The 21,608-nt window shown below is 44.4% G+C and overlaps 1 protein-coding gene across 1 annotated transcript in view; it reads left to right on the top strand.

Moving 5' to 3' along the window:
• The window catches only part of nhej1 (nonhomologous end-joining factor 1), a 303,495-nt gene that overhangs the window by 11,107 nt on the left and 270,780 nt on the right, over positions 1–21,608 (top strand). The window contains exon 3 of the mRNA XM_072579950.1: positions 1,221–1,433. Within this exon, the coding sequence (XP_072436051.1) occupies positions 1,221–1,433 (213 nt within the window). The remainder of the gene's footprint in view (positions 1–1,220; positions 1,434–21,608) is intronic.

Below are 21,608 nucleotides of genomic sequence, written 5' to 3'. Positions count from 1 at the left end.
AACCAGACCTGCTGAGTTTCTTCAGCAATTTCTGTTTTTTGTTCCTGTGTTTCAGGTGTACAGCACCTGTATTTCTCGGTTTCATTTTAATTAACGGTCAGGCTGGAGAAGCTGGAGAGGTTCTTCTTGCATCCAAGGAGATGAGGGGGGCGGTTTAATTGAGGTGTGCAAGGTTATGACCGTTTTGGAGAAGGTAAATAAACAAAGAAAGGATGTTTCCATTAGCTGATCAAATCGTGGGACACAGATAGTTAGGTGGTACACAGGATTGTGCAAGAAAGATTTTTTTTTACACAGTGAGTGATAATACTCTGGAATTTGTTATACCCCTGAGGCTGGTGTTAGTGGACATTTTTAATTGTTCTGCAAGAAAACTGAAAGCACGTCAATGAAATGAGCTTGCAGGATGATGTACTGGAACAGGATTGACTGGATTACTCCACGTACAGCTATGTAAGATTGATGGGCTGAATGGCCTCCAATTCTATGAAATGTAGAATATCAAGGTAAGAGAGCGTAGAATGCAGAAGTGTGCAGCACAGGGATGGGCCCTTTGGCTCATGATGTTGTGCCAAACATGACACCACATTAAATGAATCCCCCTGTCTGTCTTGCTCCATATCCCTGTATTCCTTGCATATTCATGTGCTTATCTAAAGTCTGTTAAACGCCTCTATCGTACCTGCCTCCAATGCCACTCCCTGGCAGCGAGGTCCACACTCCTCCCACTCTCTGTGTAAAACCCTTGCCTCTCACATCTACTTGGAACTTGCCCCCTCTCACCTTAAATGCATGGCTCCTTGTACTAGACATTTCAACTCTAGGATCTTCTCATTATCTTAGGCACCGTTGTCGGCATGGTGGCTCAGTGGTTAGCAATGGTGTCTCATAGTACTAGCGACCTGGGTTCAATTCCAGTCTCGGGCGACTGTCAATGTGGAGTTTGCACATTTTCCCTGTGTCTGTGTGGGTTTCCAGTGCTCTGGTTTCCTCCCACAATCCAAAGATATGCAGGTTAGTTGGAGTTGCTAAGTTGCCTGTAGTATTCAGGGATGTGTCGGTAGGGTGTGTTGGCCATGGGATATGCAGGATTACAGGGATAGGATAGGGGTCTGGATGCGACCTTCTTCAGAGGGGCAATGTGAACTTGAAGGACCGAATGGCCTGACTCTGCACTGTCGGGATTCTGTGATTCTATGACTATGATTCTGTCTTCCCAGGAGTTGAACAAACGGCTGAAGGCGCCGGTAGCAGCGTTCTGCCGGTATCTCCGTGAGGCTGTCGGCCCCCTGCTGCAAGGCGGAGGTGGGGATCCCCTCCCTGGTTTCATCTGTGAGCGAGCTCGGAACCTGCTCAGCATCAGCTTGAGGAGCGAGTTATCTGGCGTGCCTTTCTATTGGACCTTCCGCTGCACAGAGGCCCCCATGGGCATGGTATGTACTGCACCCACACCAGTTTCTGCTGGATGGGGAGGGGGAGCGGGGTGGGGGAAGGGGGGTGATGGAAGGGAGATCTAATCAGGATGAAATACGGATGACTGGATAATGTTGCAGGTTAAGATGCTTTTCCTGTCCATCATCAAAATTTGGTATTAATACAATCAAATGTTAAAATCAGGCAACAGACATGCATAGAGTCATACAGCATGGAAACAGGCTGTTTGATCCAGCCAATCCATACTGACCATAACCCCAAACTAAACTAATCCCACTTGCTTGTGCTTGGCTTGTATCCCTCCAAACAATTCTTATTCATGGACTCATCCTTTTAAATGTTTTACCCGCATCCACCACTTCCTCTGGAAGTTCATTCCACACACACACCACTCTCTCTGTGAAAAAAAAATTGCCCGTCATGCCCTTTTTAAACACGTCACCTCTCGCCTTAAAAATATGTCCTCTAGTTTTGAACTCCCCACCTTAGGAAAAGACCCTTGCCATTCACCTTATCCATGCCCCTCGTGATTTTATAAACCTTTTGTAAGGTCACCCCTCAATTTCCTACGCTCCAGTGAAAAAGTTCCCCACCTATTTATGTCACTCAAACCTTCTGGGCTGTTCTGTTCTCTGGCATTTTATCAAATCGTGGCTGATCTAGGCCTCAGGACTTTGCCTACCTTTTGTCCTATATCCTTGAAGACCAGTGCCCAACAAATGTCAGTCATCAAAAGCTACAATTTGGGGAAAAGAATTCTCAATTTCTTCTAACCTTTGTCTGCAAAGGTGTTTGTTGACATTCACCCCCCACCCCCCACGGTGCAGCATTCACTCCTCTGCAGGTAAGGAATGGCTTCTGATTTTGAACCAAAGCTGACAACCCTGACCTGTCATTGTGGAAGAGACCAGCATCCAGGACTTTGTGATTCAGCGTTGTCACTTTCTTACTGTTCTTTTAAGGGACTTGTTAAGCTAATATTTCTTGCACACCCCTAATTTCCCTTGAGAATGTGGTGGTGAGCTGATTATTTAGCTACTGCAATCCAATGTGCAATGCTGTAAGGGAGGACTTCCAGGATTTTGACCCAGCGACAGTGAAGGAACAGCGATATATTTCCAAGTCGGGATGGTGCATGGCTTAGTGGAGGCTCAGTGGTTAGCATTGCTGTCTCAGCGCCAAGGACCCGGGTTCGATTCCAGCCTCAGGTGACTCTCTGTGTGAAGTTTGCACATTCTCCCCGTGTCTGTGTGGGTTTCCTCCGGGTGCTCCCGTTTCCTCCCACAGTCCAAAGATGTGCAGGTCAGGTGAATTGGCCATGCTAAATTGCCCATAGTGTTCGGGTATGTGTGGGTTAGATGCATTAGTCAGGAGTAAATGTAGAGGAATGAGGTAGGGGGAATGGGTCTGGGAATGGGTTTGGAGTGTCGGTGTGGACTTGTTCAGCCGAATGGCCTGTTTCCACACTGTAGGGATTCTATGATTTGCTGAGAACTTGCAGGGGATAATGTTCCGATAAATCTGCTGTCCTTGTCCTTCTAGTTTCCATGGCACTTTTGAAGAGATCTTGATGAGTTACTGTGTTGCATCTTGTGGAGGGTGCTGTCTGCTGCTACTGTGTGGTACTAGTGAGCAGAGTGAATGCTGAAGTACAGACAGGTGATGTTTGAGCAGTTGTGATAGTTTGTGTGAAGTCACTTACTCCAATGTTAGTGCATGTTTTTAACTTTAACACAACTTATTTACCTTGGGTTACTAAATGAAGGTAGGTAAAATGGCAAAATACAAAATTTGAAGATGTTAAATCAGTAACTTTTAAAATTAATCTTCTCTCCATGTTTAAAAGCACCGCCCACCCCCACTCACATAGCCTATGATTGTTGGTTAAAACCTGCTCTGGTGATCAACTACACACAAGAAAGGTTTGGTTTCCATTAAGATTCACAGGGCAGTTCTCCCTCCTGCTGAGATCAATACCACCAAAAAAATTGAACCCACTAGCGAGTTTTGAGAAGATTTGTAGCTCAGTTTGAGGTTCTGGATGTAGGTGTGCTCATTAAGCTGGAAGGTTCATTTTCAGATGTTTTGTCACCATACTAGGTAACATCTTCAGTGAGTTTAGATCAGAGTGGTGCTGGAAAAGCACAGCCGGACAGGCAGTATCCGAGGAGCAAGAAAATTGACGTTTCGGGCAAAAGCCCTTCATCAGGAATAGAGGCGGGTTTCCAGCATCTGCAGTCCTCACTTTTGCCTAACATCTTCAGTGAACCTCCGGACGAAGGCTTCACTGAAGGTGTTACCTCGTATGGTGACAAAACAGCTGAAAATAAACCTCCCAGCTCAGCAAGCAAACCTACATCCAGATTGAACTCTCTGCCATTTGCAACAGTGGGCCAATATTGCTATCTCATTCTAAACGTCATGTATGTTTTAACAATGAGATTTTGAGCAGCAGTCAGGCATGTTGAGCCCACTCCTCCATTCGGCCTTTACGGTTGGTCATTCACGGGGAGGACGAGATGGCCGCGTGGTATATGGAAGAATATCAGGAATGTAGGACTAATCTGAAACGAGGAATTAAGGGGGTAAATAGGGCTCATGAGATATCCTCAGCAAGCAGGATTAAAGAAAACTCCAAAGCCTTTTAATCATGTATAACAAGGGAAAGGCTTGGCCACTCAAGTACAAAGGAGGAAAGATATGCGTGGAATCAGAGAAAATGGGTGAGATTCTTAATGCGTATTTTGCATCGGTACTCACCAAGGAGAGGGACATGGCGGATGTTAAGATTAGGGATATGTCTTTAATTACTCTAGGTCAAGTTGGCATAAGAAGGGAAGAAGTGTTGGGTATTCTAAAAGACATTAAGGTGGACAAGTCCCCAGGTCCAAATGGAATCTATCCCAGGTTCCTGAGGGAAGTGAGAGAGGAAATAGCCGAGGCTTTAACAGATATCTTTGCAGCATCCTTGAACGTGGGTGAGGTTCTGGCTGACAGGAGAATTGCTAATGTTGTCCCCTTGTTTAAAAAGGGTAACAGGGATAATCCAGGTAATTACAGACCGGTGAGCCTGATGTCAGTGGTAGGGAAGCTGCTGGAAAAGATACTGAAGGATAGGATATATATAGAAGAAAATAGGCTTATCAGTGATAGGCAGCATGGTTTTGTGCAGGAAAGATCATGTCTTACCAACCTAATAGAATTCTTTGAAGAGGTAACAATTGATTGATGAGGGAAGCCATGTAGATGTCATATACATGGGTTTTAGTAATGCGTTTGATAAGTTCCCCCGATGAAGAAGGTGAAGTTGCATAGGCTCCAGGGTTTTCTAGCTAGGTGGATAGAGAACTGGCTGGGCAACAGGAGACAGAGTAGTAATGGAAGGGAGCTTCTCAAAATGGAGACCTGTGACCAGTGGTGTTCCACAGGGATCAGTGCTGGGACCACTGTTGTTTGTGATATACATAAATGATCTGGAGGAAGGTGTAAGTTTCCTCATTTGCAAGTTTTCAGATGACACTAAGCTTGGTGGAGGAGCAGATAATGAAGGGGATTGTCAGAGAATACAGCAGAATATAGATACATTGGAGAGTTGGGCAGAGAAATGGCAGATGGAATTCAATTCGGACAAATGTAAGGTGATGATTTTGGAAGATCCAATTCAAGAGCGAACTAAATAATTAATGGAAATGTACTGGGGAAAATTGACGTACAGAGAGATCTGGGTGTTCAAATCCATTGTTCCCCGAAGGTGGCAATGTAGGTTGATGGAGTGCTCAAGAAGACACATGGCATGCTTTCCTTCATCAGATGGGGTATTGAGCACAAGAGTTGGTGGGTCATGTTACAGTTACAGACATTGGTTCGGCCACATTTGAAATACAGTCCTGGTCACGACATTACCAAAAGGATGTGGATGCTTTGGAGAGGGTGCAGAGGAGATTCACCAGGATGTTGCCTGGTATGGAGGGCACTAACTATGAAGAGAGGTTGAGTAGATTAGAATTATTTTCATTGGAAAGAAAGAGGTTGAGGGGGGACCTGATTGGGGCCTGCAAAATCCTGCGAGGTGTAGACAGGGTGGATAGCAAGAAGCTTTTACTCAGAGTGGGGGGACTCAATTACTAGGGGTCAGGAGTTCAAAGTGAGAGGGAAGATGTTTAGGAGAGATATGCGTGGAAAGTTCTTCACTCAGAGGGTGGTGGGGGGCCTGGAATGCATTGCCAGTGGCGGTAGTAGGGGCAGGAATTATAGCGTCATTTAAGATGTATCTAGACAGATACATGAATGGGCAGGGAGCAGAGGGATACAGACCCTGAGAAAATAGGCGACAGGTTTAGGCAGAGGATCTGGATCGGCGCAGGCTTGGAGGGCTGAAGGGCCTGTTCCTGTGCTGGAATTTTCTTTGTTCTTCATATTATTGCCGGACCGTTAATCCGGAGACCAAGGTAATGTTCTGAGGATCAGAGTTTGAATCCTGTTATCTCAGATGGTGAAATTTAAATTCTATAAAAGTCTGGAAATCGCATTCCTAATGATGACCATGAAACTACTGTCAATTGTTGGAAAAATCCACCTGGTTCACTCATGTCCTTTAGATGTGGAGTTGCTGGTGTTGGACTGGGATGAACAAAGACGGAAGTCACACGACACCAGGTTATAGTCCAACAGGCTTATTTGATATCACAAGCTTTCAGAGTGTAGCCCCTTCTGAAGTGCTCCAGACCCACAGCGATGTGGTTGACTCTTAACTGCCCTCAGGGTAATTAGGGATGCGCAATAAATGCTGGCCTTGCCAGTGACACCTCATCCCGTGAATGAATTAAATAAAAGTCACCTCCCTGCCATTTTTCAGACTATCCCTGTATCCTTTGATGTCACTTGTATCTCGAAATCAATTAATTCAGTCTTGAACGCACTCACTGACTGAGCTGCCGCAGCCATCTGTGGTAGAGAATTCCAAGTTTTTATCACCCTCTGCATGAACAAATTCCTCCTGATTCAGAGCCACATGATCGAGAGTCTCCAGCCAGGGAAATATTCGAAGTGCATCCACTCTCTATACAAAATTTGTAAAATGCAATGCAATTACCTTCTAGTCTTCAATGCTCTACAGAATACAGGCCCGATGTCTTCAATCTCTCCTGTTTGATAGTCCAGCTGCTTAAATGGTGTTACGTGGCTATGTGCAACTATTGTTTTTAATTTTGGGGTTTGGCACTGATGCGACCAATATTTTTTACATTAGATTAGATTTTTTGTCCGCTCCTACTTTATATTGAACTAAGTTTAAGATAAGAGTCAACCACATTGAAGTCAGGAGCAAATTTCCTTCTACAAAGTGAATCAGATGGTCTTGTTCACATGAACATGAGAATCAGGAACAGCATTTGCCATTTAGCTGCTTGAGCCTGTTCAGTAAGGTCACATCTGATTGGTTTTGTAAAATTCCTGTTTGGAGTGTGGGAATTTCTGGTGGGATCAACATTTGTTGTTCATACATAATTGTGCTGGAGAGACTGGTGGTAAATTGCCATCTTCTCCCATACAATCTGTGTGATGTGGGCGGTCCTGTCAGGGCAGGAGTTCCAGGGTTTGTCTCAGTGACAGTGAAGAGAGTGGCACGGTGGCTCAGTGATCAGCACTGCTACCTCAACAGCGCCAGGCACCAGGGTTCGATTCTAGCCTTGGGCGACTGCCTGTTGGAGTTTCTCCCCGTGTCTGTATAGGGTCCCCTCTGGGTGCTCTGGTTTCCTTCCACACTCCAAAGATGTGCAAGTTAGGTAGATTGGCCATGCTAAATTGCCTACAGTGTACTGACATACATAGTGTCCAGGGATATGCAGGCTTCAGGAAATGCAGGATTATAGGGAAAGAGTAAAGAGGTGGATTTGAATGGGATGCTGTTCAGAGTGAAGGTGTGGACTCAATGGGCCGAATGGCCTGCTTCCACCCTGTAGACACCCTATTCTGAGAAATAGCAAATATATTTCCAAGTCAAGCTAGTATGAGACTTAAAGGAAAGCTTGGAAATGGTGGTGTTCCTGTCTGTCTGCTGCCTTTGACTTTCCAGATGATAGAGGTTGTGCGTTTGGAAGGTATTTTCAGAAGAGCATTGGTGAGTTAATGCAAGGCATCTTGTTGATCTGTGTTAATCTGTGCTCTCCAAAACATGGACTGTGATTGACTGGTCGACTGCAGAGTGTCTGACAGTTCGTTTCAGTGTCTGCCTGTTGCTGCATGACTTGCACTTCCAGAATCTATGGGGCTAGAGAAAAGTGCATGCTCTTAATGGGCTTTACCAGCTTGTTTCATTGTGTTTCAGTTTGGCCCAGAGTTAACTGAACTTTGTTTGTACTGGATTAGTGGTGCTGGAAGAGCACAGCAGTTCAGGCAGCATCCAACGAGCAGCGAAATCGACGTTTCGGGCAAAAGCCCTTCATCAGGGCTTTTGCCCGAAACGTCGATTTCGCTGCTCGTTGGATGCTGCCTGAACTGCTGTGCTCTTCCAGCACCACTAATCCAGTATTTGGTTTTCAGCATCTGCAGTCATTGTTTTTACCTTGAACTTTGATTGTGACAATGCAAACGAATGAATAAGAAACTGATGTGTGGAGAAAGTATATTGCATTGCTAAAAAATATTCGAGGCTATTGAGCACATCATGTCCAGATGGGCTGTCTTGCAAGAGTAGGTCAGTAAATCTCACTCTTCTGCCCATTCTCTGTATTTATTTCTTTAGCTGCTTATCTAATTGGCCTGTACAGATTGAAGAAAAATTATGGGGACATTCCCCACTTCCAATATCAAAATAATGCAAACTGAACAGATGCCCTGGGAACCAATCATGAATTGCAGGGAAGGGACAGAGATTAGCTTGTATGATCAATGCTATGAATGCATTCAGAATGAACCTGGATCTGTGGTCCTCCCAATGGAAAAGTAAAATGCTGCAGCACTTCCCAAGCCTGGAAAAAATACTGGAAAAACCGAAGGCAAAGAGAAAACCTGAGGATGTTAGCAGCACAAGCGACTCTGGGGATTTGTTGTGAATCATGTCATCATTGTCTCAAAACCCATGCCTTTAGGTACATGTTGGTAAGTTGGCTACCAAATTCCAGCATGTGTTTGATTTACAAAGCAGTGGAGTGGATCTGGAGATAAATAGTCTATAAAGTGTTATTGAGTTGAAAGTCAGATCAAGAGACCATAATTTTTGGGGACTCATAACAGAATATTCCCACTCCTCTCCTCCTGTGGTTTTAAAGTGAAAGCTTACTTGGACTCCACGTACCTCCTGTGAGACAGCGTTCTCCCAAATGAAGATAACCAAGCATCATGCCCCATCTCTGATACCCGTTTACAGTCATAAAGTCATACAGCATGGAAACAGACCCTTCAATCCAGCCTGTCCACGCCAACTGTAATCCCAAACTAAACTAGTCCCAACTACCTTCGCTTGACTCCTATCCCTCCAAACATTTCATTTCCATGTACTTACCTAAATGTCTTTTAAACATTAAAACTGTACCCACATCCACCACTTCCTCTGGAAGTTCATTCTACACACGAATCACTCTCTGTGTAAAAAGATTGCCCCCATGTTGTTTTTAAATCTTCCTCCTCTCACCTTAAAAATACAGCCCCTAATCTTCCATTCTAGGGATAAGAAGGCCTGCTATTCACTTTATCTATGTCCCTCATGATTTTATAAACCTCAATAAGGTCACCCCTCGACCTCCTGTGCTCCAGTGGCAAAACATATGATGGGTTTTATATGACTATCAGTGTGAAACTTCAAAGCTCTGGCAGATAATGCACAGTCACGGGTGTCACACTGAGACTTGGTGAATAGTTATATATATTTGATTTGAAATTTATATAGCATTAAAAATAAACACTTTTACATTTTCTTCCACATATATTCTGGTTTGCACTTAAATTCTAAAGTTGACCCTGTGCTTACAAAGATTGGAGATCACTGCTGTAGATTGTGGCCTTAATTCTACTCCAAAATCTATCTAACTCCGCCTTGAATATATTGAATGAGTGAGCCTCGAGTGTATGCTGGGTTAGAGAATTACAAACATCACTAACCGTCCGAGAGAGATCATTCCTCCTCCATCTTCAATGGGAAAAGCACCTTCTTAAGAAATTCTGCCCACTTATTCCTCACGAAGGAATTAAGTGGGAGGTGATAGTCTAATGGTATCATCACTTAATCCAGAGGTTAATCACTGAATCCAGATAATGCCCCTTCCACCCGGGTTCGAATCCTGCCATGGCAGATGGTGAAATATGAACTCAATAATAATCTGGTATTAAGAATCTAACGATGACCATGAATCTATTGTCGATGTCAGAAAAACCCATCTGGTTCAGTAAAGTCCTTTCAAAAAGGAAACTGCCGTACTTACCTGGTCTGGCCAAAGCTACAGCAATATTGTTGACTCTTAACTGCGCTGTGAGCATTAAGGATGAGCAATAAATGCTGTGCTAGCCACCAACGCCTTCATCCTGTGTGTGAATAATCCTCTCAACATCTACTCTGTCAAATTCCCTCAACCTTGTACCTTTCAAAAAGGTTCGTTCTTCTAAACCCCAATAACTATGGGCTCACTTTCCTCCGAAGGTGATTCTTTTATCCCACTCTAGCGAAGCTTCTGTGAACCACTACCAAAGCAGTAATAATCCAGCAGTTTCATGCTTCGTACTCATAGAATCCCAACAGTGTGGAAACAGGCCCTTTGGCCCAACAAGTTGCCACCCAGGTTGATAGGGTTCTTAAGAAGGTGCATGGTGTGCTAGCTTTTATCGGTAGAGGGATTGAGTTTCAGATCCCTGAACACTATGGGCAATTTAGCATGGCCAATTCACCTCACCTGCACATCTGTGGATTGTGGGAGGAAACCAGAGCACTCGGAGGAAACCCACCCAGACACGGGGAGAATGTGCAAACTCCACACAGACAGTTGCCTGAGGCTGGAATCGAACCCAGGTCCCTGGTGCTGTGAGGCAGCGGTGCTAACCACTGAGCCTTTGTGCCGCCCTTGCACTCGCTCTCCTGGTCTGGATTTATTTAACTATCTGAATTTGAATTCCCCCACCTGTCTTGGTGAGATTTCAGCTCATGTCCGTGGATCATTAATCCAGGCCTCCAGGTTCCCAGTCCTGTAAAATGATCACTACACTGCCATTCCTAAACATTTGAGATGTGTTGTGTGCAAACTTGTTTGGGAGGTCTGCAAGAGGTAGACCTTTGTGCATGCCCACTCCTTCTGATCATCCGAGAATAAGCTGCTGTACCGTCGTTTTCCACTAGGGGGTAGAACAACACTGCTTGAGACATTTGGCAGTGGTTTGAATCTGAGCCTAACATCTCAAGACAAATACTGAATATCCACCCATGTCTGAAACTTTATTTATCTATCTCATACTTTTATAATTCACCCTGCTTCACAGTGAGATGAAGGAATGGTGATAGAAACTGTCCTGTGGAGCAGAAATGCCAGCATAAACTTTGTGGGCAGAAGGGTCTGTTTCTGTGATGTGAATTCAGTGTTCAATCTGCACACAGAGTTATAATTTGGAGTCTGAATTCCCCTGTCCTTCTTTCCTTGATTTTATGATTGATGATGTCAAAACATCATGCGTATTGGGATCACTGTCAGCTGCTGAGGTAGGGATAACAAGAGGTTGCTGGCAGAACTTGCAGCAGACAGGGTATTTTGTATCCATGGTGTCTATGTACTCAGCAGCTTGTGTGTTTAAGGTGTGGGGGTTACAGCATTCACAATGAACACAGCTGCTGCAAACGGCAGCAGGTGGCCCCCAGATTGCAGACACATTCCCCCAATAAAAACCAGGGATTTCTTCAACAAAACGCAGTGAGTCGAGGAACGTCTCAACATGCAAATTGACGATGTCGTCATTTTGACAAGCGATGTTCAGTCAAAGCTACAAATAGTTTCCAGACTAGGTTGATGTTGTATCTTGTGACATGAGACGGAAAGTTAATGGTATAACGAGTTGCTAATACAACGTAGAAAGTCAGCTTTGGAGGGATGGCATTGGCTTCCTTGCCTGTCCTGAAGGCACTTGACTCTGTTCTATTCAAATGTCAAAATCGCTTGACAGCAGAAATTTCTCGATTTGGGCCTGTCTGAGTTTATTTTTAACGCCGTGAATTGCAAGCTCTGAGTAAAACTTTTAGATTATTGTTGTACTTATGTTTGGAATGTACCTAAAATCAGTCCCAGTCACTCTTCAATAGTGTGGCCACTAAGTGTGATTGTTTGGAGGGTTTTTTCTGACTGGTCTTTGAGATGTCATTCCACTCGACTTACTATTTCACATGCTGCCTGTGACCTGTTTATTTTAGTAGATCACATCTCAGAAAATCTACATTAGAGCTTTTAAAAATTTGTTTCTTCTGTATTATCTGGCTGGTAAATGTGCTTCTACTGTTGCTGTGCAATGATAGTGAAATGGATTTAAAAAAAACCCTGCCAGGATAACATAGGTCTCCTTTGGTGATTTGAGACTGTCATTTTGCAAGCTTGGATAGGATATCCTATGAGACAGGTAAAGTAGTTGATTTCCATATGAGGAGAGCGTTGACTGGGTGGAAGTTGTACAGTGATTAATAAAGGTGTTACCATGCACAATACTTCAGTTAATGACAACTGACAGTCAACTGCCAACCTTTGGTTAAATTTTAACCAAGGCAAATTTGCTGTCATTAGTCAAACCATTACCCTAAGAAATGAGCCAGAGAATGGCTGTTACTATTTTGGTGTATTGAAAAGTGTAACTATGTGAGCATGCTGACTCTGTCTGGAAAGAAGAAGGCTTTGTGTATTAACACACATGTCTTTTGACAACATGGGAGATACCATATCCAGTTTGGTCCAAATGGCTATTGGACTGCTGAGCTTCATCTCAGAAGGATCCTGTGTACAAATGTGAGCCACTTCCCCAAATGTCTGATCCTTTATCACCCCATTGGCATTGGGTTTTGGGTGTTGCACTTGAGGAATATATTGACATTATAAAGGGGACACAGTGTGGAATTGAGGTTAAAATGTGAATGCTGGTAGAAAAGGCTATATTTGGTGATCCTTTGAAGATAGGATCAAAGCGAGGTATTTACGATAATTAATGGATTCAATAACTAGACAGCGAGAGGGAAACTGCTTCCGCTGATGGGTATAATAAAATTAGAGCACAAGTATTTGGGGGGAGAAATCAGGCAGCATTTCTTTTATATGCAGGATAGTGGCCATTCTGAAACTCTGTCACCGATAACTGACTGTGGTAACAATCGGAAATAAAAGATGTTGCATCGCTTTCAGAAGAGAGTTGAATAATTATCTAAAGACAAAAGGAATTGTGATCTTGCAGAGCGTTAGCATGAAATGATGAACTGAATGGTCTCCTTCTGTGCAGTAGCCATCCTTGTTGGAATTAAGTTTATTCAGGGATAGGGAGCAAAGGTGGGAAATGGAGCAGAGGTGCATCTTGGCTGTGACCTGATTAATAGGGGACAAGCTTAATGGCCTTCTGTTGTTCTACGGCATCTTTAAAATCTTTTAGTAGGTTTAAAATATTCTGTGAGAGGAGAATTGTGGTAAGTTTGATTTTTCTGCCTTTAGAACATAGAACAATACAGCACAGAACAGGCCCTTCGGCCCACGATGTTGTGCCGAACTTCTATCCTAGATTAAGCACCCATCCATGTACCTATCCAAATGCCGCTTAAAGGTCGCCAATGAATCTGACTCTACCACTCCCTCGGGCAGCGCATTCCATGCCCCCACCACTCTCTGGGTAAAGAACCCACCCCTGACATCTCCCCTATACCTTCCACCCTTCACCTTAAATTTATGTCCCCTTGTAACACTCTGTTGTACCCGGGGAAAAAGTTTCTGACTGTCTACTCTATCTATTCCTCTGATCATCTTATAAACCTCTATCAAGTCACCCCTCATCCTTCGCCGTTCCAACGAGAAAAGGCCGAGAACTCTCAACCTATCCTCGTACGACCTACTCTCCATTCCAGGCAACATCCTGGTAAATCTTCTCTGCACCCTCTCCAAAGCTTCCACATCTTTCCAAAAGTGAGGCGACCAGAACTGCATACAGTACTCCAAATGTGGCCTAACCAAAGTCCTGTACAGCTGCAACATCACCTCACGACTCTTGAATTCAATCCCTCTGCTAATGAACGATAATACTCCATAGGCCTTCTTACAAACTCTATCCACCTGAGTGGCAACCTTCAAAGATCTATGTACATAGACCCCAAGATCCCTCTGTTCCTCCACCTGACCAAGAACTCTACCATTAACCCTGTATTCCGCATTCTTATTTGTTCTTCCAAAATGGACAACCTCACACTTGGCAGGGTTGAACTCCATCTGCCACTCCTCAGCCCAGCTCTGCATCATATCTAAGTCCCTCTGCAGCCGACAACAGCCCTCCTCACTGTCCACAACTCCACCTATCTTTGTATCATCTGCAAATTTACTGACCCACCCTTCGACTCCCTCCTCTAAGTCATTAATAAAAATTACAAACAGCAGAGGACCCAGAACTGATCCCTGCGGAACTCCACTTGTAACTGGACTCCATGCTGAATATTATCATATTAACAGTGTGTGTGCTCGAGAGTGATTCTACTTAGGCAAGGTGTTGGCCAATGTTAGTTTTAAGCACAATGGTCACCTGCATCTTTACACGCTTATTTTAATAAATTGAACAAATGGAGAACAGCACCATGTTTAAATTGTGAAGAATGCTTGGGGTGCTTGTTGTAACCTCCATGCTGAAGAAGTACAGCATTGTTGGAGGTGCAATCTTTCAGATTAGAATTAAACTGGGGTTCTTTCTGGCCTCTCATGAAGAGTTTAAAACGTCCCATAGAGCGATTAGTGTAGTTTGCTCCAGTGTTCTGGCCAACGTTTAATGGCAGAGGAGACCTGAGGAGCTGAGTGGTCGCCTTCCCCAAATTCTCGCTCAGACTTAGACAGAGATCACCTGTGTCACCCCTTCGATGTTTGTGGGATCTTGCTGTTCACAAAGTGACTGCCGCATTTCCTATACTCCCGTAGATTTGAGACAATTTGCTAAAATACAGGGAGGATGTGAAGAATAATTGATTTTGTACAGTGAGCTGTTCTGCTCTTGAAGGCTCTGCTGTAGAAGGTGGGGAAACAGATTCGGCAGTAGCTAGAAAAATGAAGTTGGATGTGTATCTAAAAAGGAAAAGACTTACAAAGTTATTGGAGGGCCGTGGAGTGGGACTAACTAGGGTTATTTAAAGTGCAGGCACAATCACAGTGGACCAAAGACTTTTTAGACTCCTAGTCTACTTTGTATTGAAAGGCCAGTTGCAGCCAAATTGCACAGTAAGCTCTCACGTACATCATGGAAATGATCATGTTAATCTTCTGGAGGTGAAGGATGAATACTGTCCAGGGCTCTGCTTGAAAAGCTCCCTGTTTCCCTTCTATGGGGTCTTTTATATTCTCTTAAGGAAGGCAGAGTTGGTATCCAACAGTGTAGTACCCCAAAACAATGCTGGCTAATGTGCTCAAGACTCTCGAGTGAGACTTGACCAATGGCTTCGGAAGCTTGGGTGCTAGCCACTGAGCCAAGACTGACACTATGTTGAGTTTGTAGTTTTGTGACAGGAGCAGCAGGGACATGGGGTTCAGGGAGCAGGAAGTAGATGCTGTAGGGACATAGGGTATAAACAAGTTTACTAGTTTCTCCTCTGACTTTCCCTACCCTGGGATGTTGCTCAGAATCCACAGAACTGAGCTCATGCTTTTTAAAATTTGTTCACAGCATATGGGCAACACTGGCTAGGCCAACATTTATTGCCTATTCCTAATTGCCCTTCCAAAGGTGGTAGTGAGCTAGTAGTCTTCTAGAACCACTGTGGTCCATGTAGTCTCGATGCTGTTAGGGAGGGAATTCTAAGATTCTGACCCAGTGACAGTGAAGGAACGTGATATATTTTCAAGTCAGGACGGTGAGTGGCTTGGAGGGGAACTTGCGTGTGGTGGTGTTCCCATCTATCTGCTGTCCTTGTCCTTCTAGATGATGCAGATCATTGGTTTGGAAGATGCTGCCAAAGGACCCTTTGCAAGTTGTTGCAGTGTAGCTTGTGGTTGGTACCCACTGATGTCACACAGCATGGGCAGTCTTATCAACTAAACTGCTTCATTGTCAAACTCCTTGGATGCTACTGCAGCTACATTGGAACTGGGGACTGTTCCATCACTCTCCTGACTTGTGCCTTGTAGCTGGTGGGCAGGCCTTGAGGAGCCAGGAGGTGAATTACTCGCTGCAGTGTTCCTAGCCTCTGTCCTTGTAACCGCTGTATTTTTATGGTGAGTCCAGTCGAGGCCAACTTCTGGTCAATGGTAATTCCCCGAACATTGTGGAAGACCTGTCTGGACCATCTGAATGGGTCAGTAACTGCGGAAGGAGAGGTTTGAACTCTGTTGTTTTCAGTCATTGCTCCAGCCTCCACTGCCCTCTGATGTTCTTGGCGTCTCCCTTGTCTGGGAGATAAATAGCTACTTTGCCCCCATCAGGCGTCTTTTTAATTATGTGGCTATACTTTTTTTTTCTTCACTCAGGGATATAAATTTCTGTAATTTTTCATAAACCCAGTGTCATGATTTAATTAACTCCAGGCGCCAGGGTCATTTAAGTACCTTTTTTTTAAAATAAAGATTTGTTTTTCTACCATTGACTATTTTAAACAGTATCTGACTGTGGCAAGTTCTCAGTCCTCTCCTATTCCCTCTTTACTGCAAAATTACTCAGGAGAGAAAATTCTGCCTATTCGGTATTTGAATCATAAAACCGTTCCTGCAGAGAAGATGGCCGCTCGGGCCATCGTGTCTTCACTGTCTCTCCTCAGGAGCAATTCACTCCCCCGCACACCCTCCCCACATCCCTGCACAGTTTCTCTTTACAGATATTTACGATGTTTGGAAAATCGAGTAAAACATCTGGACCTTTGAATTTGCCGCCCATAAATGACCCAACCAGCCTAATCCCATCTGAGGCCAAAACATTGAATGTTTTCAATAAGGAGTTAGATATAGTTCTTAGGGCTAAAGAGATCCCAGGGTGTGGGGAGAAAGCAGAAACAGGTGATTGAGTTAGATAGTCAGCTATGATCATATTGAATGGTGGAGCAGGCTCAGATAGCTGTAAAACCAACCCTTGTTCCTATTTACTATGTATCCCGGGAGGTTACCAGACTTCAAATAAATGTTCAGCCTTTTAAATGGGTTGAGGATTTTGCCTTCTCTAACCTTCCACTCATTGAGATCCAGACCCACAAACACCCTCCGGGTCCAAAATGTTTTCCTTATTTCCCATTTAATCTTTCTACTAATCAGGTTCCTTGAAAGTGGAGTCACAGGTAGATAGGATAGTGAAGAAGGCGTTTGGTATGCTTTCCTTTATTGGTCAGAGCATTGAGTACAGGAGTTGGGAGGTTATGTTGAGGCTGTACAGGAGATTGGTTAGGAATATTGTGTGTAGCTCTGGTCTCCCTCCTATGGTAAGGAAACTTGAAAGGGTTCAGAAAAGGGTTAGGGTTAGGTTGTTCATTTACAAACATATCGATTTGGACCCCATTTAGCAACCTCTTAGAAAAAGTACTTGTAGTGATATCACCCACCACAACTGACCAAAACACACCATTGAAATTGAGATAGAACACCAGAGCTTTGTCGCAGGCTCACTGATGTTACCTAGCATGGTGATGAAAATCTGAGAATAAATCTCCCAGCTCAGTGAGCAAACTTACAATCTGTGGGTTCAGAAAAGATTTACAAGGATGTTGCCAGGGTTGGAGGATTTGAGCTATAGGGAGAGGTTGATTAGGCTGGGGCTGTTTTCCCTGGAGCGTCGGAGGCTGAGGGGTGACCTTATAGAGGTTTACAAAATCATGAGGGGCGTGGGCAGGTTAAATAGCCAAAGTCTTTTCTGTGAGGTGGGGGAGTCCAGAACTAGAGGGCTTAGGTTTAGGGTGAGAGGGGAAAGAGTTAAAAGGGAGCTAAGGGGCAGCTGTTTCACACAGAGGGTGGTTCGTGTATGGAATGAGCTGCCAGAGGAAGTGGAGGCTGGTACAATTACAACATGTAAAAGGCATCTGGATGGGCATATGAATAGGAAGAGTTAGAGGGTGTGGGACAAGTGCTGGCAAATGGGACTCGATTAATTCAGGCCAGACCATGCAAAATAGGTTCTGTCACACTTTAAAGAGGGGGATGATAGTGGGGTAGAATACATTCATCTGGTATGCAGCAAGTCCAACAAGGGAAGGTGCCATTCTGGGCTTAGCTGGAAGGAATGAGGCTGAACATAACTAGCACTGGGAGAAGGTTTTGCTTGTTAGCTTCAGTTGGATAAATTACCAGGGCTGGATAAAATGCAACCCAGGCTGTTAAAAGGATGCAGGAGGAGACAGCAGGCGCTCTAGCCATCGTTTTCAAAGGTTCCACATGGCAGGCTACTCAACAAAACAGGTCCCCTGCCTTCAGTGATACGTTCATGATTTGGACTGAAATGGAGGGGCCATGATCTGGAAGGCTGCAAATGACAGGAAAGCTAGCTATGTGGTTTATTACGAGGAGGGAAGATAGAGTGCAAAGTCATCAATTTTGGGGAAGTCAAACAAGGCAAGAGGAATACACTGTCACAACTCCCTGGGATAGTGTGTCGGAAATCAAGCTCCAGTCTTTCAGTTTTAGACACCTCCATACTAAAAGGATTTAAGTGCACGAGAAGGTACAGAGGAGATTTGCAAGGATGAAATAAAACAAGGAACTCCAATTCTGAGGAAGGGTCACTGGAGCCAAGACGTTAACTTTGATTTCTCTGCACAGAAGCTGCCAGACCTGCTGAGCTTTTCCAGCAACTCCTTCTTTTGTTTCTGATTTACAGCATCTGCAGTTCTTTTGGTTTTTATTTAGTAAGGAACTGCTGGAGACCTGAAACAATGTGAAAATATTTTGACAAACAAATATTCTGACCAACGGTGACGGGACTCAAAACTTTAATTGTTTTTCTATCCCCAGATGGGGCCAGACCTGCTGAGATTTTCCAGCACCTTCTGCACTTATTGTAAATTTACAAGGACGTTGCCAGGGTTGGAAAAATGCAGCCATGAGGAAAGATTGGATCAGCTGGGGTCAATTGTGTAAGAATGGTCCAACTCATCCATGCTGACCAGATATCCAGCCCTGGTAATTTATCCAACTGAAGCTAACAAGAAAAACCTTCTCCCAGTGCTAGTTATGTTCAGCCTCATTCCTTCCAGCTAAGCCCAGAATGGCACCTTCCCTTGTTGGACTTGCTGCATACCAGATGAATGTATTCTACCCCACCATCATCCTCCTCTTTAAAGTGTGATAGAACCTGTTTTGCATGGTCTGGCCTGATGCTGCTAGAGCTAAAACTGTATAAGGGCTGCTGTCTGTTATGCAGGATGTTTAAACCAAGTCCGCGTCTGCTGATTTCAAGTATAAAAGGTTTCCATGGCTCTGCTTAAAGAAGCAATGGGGTTCCCTCTGGTGTTTGGGTCAATATTCATCGTTCAATTACCTTCAGTTCGAAGCAGACCATCTAGTCATGATCACGTTGCTGCTTATGGGACCTTGCTGTGCCGTAATTGGCTGTTGGGTTCGCTTCAGAGATTATGCATCTTGGACATGGCATGTACTGTGGTTGTGAAGGTTGCTGTCAAAGAACCTGCATTTGGACAAGTTACGTGCACTGTTGTTGGGCATTTGATTCAGTTTGAGCCTGCAAATATCTCCTCCAACATACTCTCCCTTTGTCACTGCAGCTTTGGTGTTAGAATTGAATTGACTCTCATCCCAGTCTTCCAATTTGTTCTTTAACAGGAACTTAAAGAATTGAAAAGGATAAAATTGCAGGGCTCTGGGGAAAGAGCGAGGTGAGTAGGACTAATTAGGTAGCTATTTCATAGAACTAGAAACGGCACAATGGGCTGAACGACCACTTTCTATGACCTCAACACTGAAAGCTGGCAAGGAAGGTTCTGCAGTAATAACACTGAGGTGCTGAAAGATGGAGTTTATATTGAATGCATTCCTTTCTGCAGCACTTTATAACTTCTACGTACTTGTGCTAAACACCTTGTAAACCTTTGAATTACAGACATTTTCTGGGTGAATGAGGCATCCATTGTATGTACAGTTTTGAAATGTCCTGTGTATAGCTGTGACTTCTTTTATTTGTATAGCATTTCGCAGGATAAAGGAATATTTAATGTTGACCAGGACACCAGCAAACCTGCAAGCTCTTCCATAAGATCAATGAGATCATTTTTACTCAGATGGTGGTGTTCCCCTGTATCTGCTAGTTGTGTCCTTCTAGGTGGAAGTGGTCATGGGTTGGAAGGTGCTGTCAGGGGATCTTTGGTGATAGACAGTGAGCATCTTCTCATGAGAAACAGCTGCTTGATATTGTCTGAGTACAGGCGACCAGAATTTGATGCTTGAATATGTAGGTGGAATTTTTAATCTATTTTTAAAAATTCATTTGTGGGACTTGGCCATCATTGGCTGGCCAGCATTAATAGCCCATCCCTAGTGTCCCTTGAGAAGGTGGGGGTGAGCTGCCTTCTCAAACCACTGCTGTCCGCTTGCTGTGTGTTGACCCACAATGCCAGTCAGGAGGGAATTGCAGGATTTTGACCCAACGACTGTGAAGGAACTGCAATATATTTCCAAGTCATTGTGGTGAGTGGCTTGGAGGGGAGCTTACAGGTAGTGGTGTTCCCAAATATCTGCTGCCCTCAACCTTCTAGGTGGAAGTAGTTATGGGTTTAGAAGATGCTGTCTGAGGATCTTCGGTGAATTCAAACCATAAACATCCTGACTCGAGATGAAAATGCTCCTCACTGAAGCATACATAATGCCCAATGGAATTAAGGGTGGAACACTGCTTTAGGGCTGTGTGGGCAGTAGTCTATCTCTGATAACGCAGCAGAACTGAACTAACCAGTGCACAACCACTGATGTAAGCCCCCACTGCTCCTCATTTGAATGTGCTCCTACAGAGTCACATAGATAATTTGGAGAAGCTAGGGTTGTGCTCCTTTTGGGAAGAGAAGTTTGAGAGGAGATTTGTTCAAGATGTTCAAAGTCCTGAATGAGCTGGACAGAGGTTTATTCTTTTATTTGCGTGTGGGATGTAGACGTCACTGGGCTGCCAGCATTTATTGTCTTCCCCTAGCTTCTCAGGAGAAGTTAGTAGTGAACTGCTTTCTTGAAATGCAGTCCATCACAGTCCAAACATCACAGAAGTGCTTCACAGGAGCCTCCCAAGCACTGAGGATGTCCCCCAGACAGGGGACGAAACGTCTGCAACACAAATTCCCAGATCGGCGAACAGAACCACAACAATGAGCACTCGAGCTACAAATCTTCTCCCAAACTATGCTGCAGTCCATCTGCTGTAGGTTGACCCGTAATACTCTTAGAGAGGGAGTTCTAGCATTTTGACCCAGCAACAGGGAAGGAAAAGCGATGATATTTCCAAGTCAGGATGGTGAGTGGCTTGGAGTGGAGCTTGCAGATTGTGGTGTTCCCCTGCATCTGCTCCTCGCATCCTTCTAGATGGAAGTGGTCATGGGTTTGGAAGCTGCTGCCGAAGGATCTTTGGCGAATTTCTGCAGTGCGTCTGTAGATAGTCCACACTGCTGCTACTGAGCATTGGTGATGGAGGAATTGAATATTTATGAATGGGATGCCAATCAAGGAGGCTGCTTTGGCCTCTGGTGTCAAGCTTCTTGAGTGTTGTTGGAGCTGCACCCAACTGGGAAGAATTCCATCACATTCCAGACTTGTGCCTTGTAAATAGTGGACAGACTTTGGGGAGTCAGGAGGTGAGTTACTCGCTGCAGTATTCCTTGCCTTTGAGCGGCTCTCGTAGCTCTGGTTTTTATATGGTGTGTCCACTTGAGTTTCTGAACAATGGCAACCCCTGGAGTGTTGATACTAGGGCAATTTAGTGATGGTAACACCATTGAATGTCAAGGAGTCATTGTTAGATGGTCTCTGACTGGAGGTGGTCATTGCTTGGCATTTGTGTGGCACAAATGTTACTTACCA

Source organism: Chiloscyllium punctatum, chromosome 10 (genome assembly GCF_047496795.1).
Source record: "Chiloscyllium punctatum isolate Juve2018m chromosome 10, sChiPun1.3, whole genome shotgun sequence".
NCBI lineage: Eukaryota > Metazoa > Chordata > Chondrichthyes > Orectolobiformes > Hemiscylliidae > Chiloscyllium > Chiloscyllium punctatum.
Note: the sequence above shows the minus strand (reverse complement) of the source record. Positions and strands in the feature narration are given on the sequence as shown.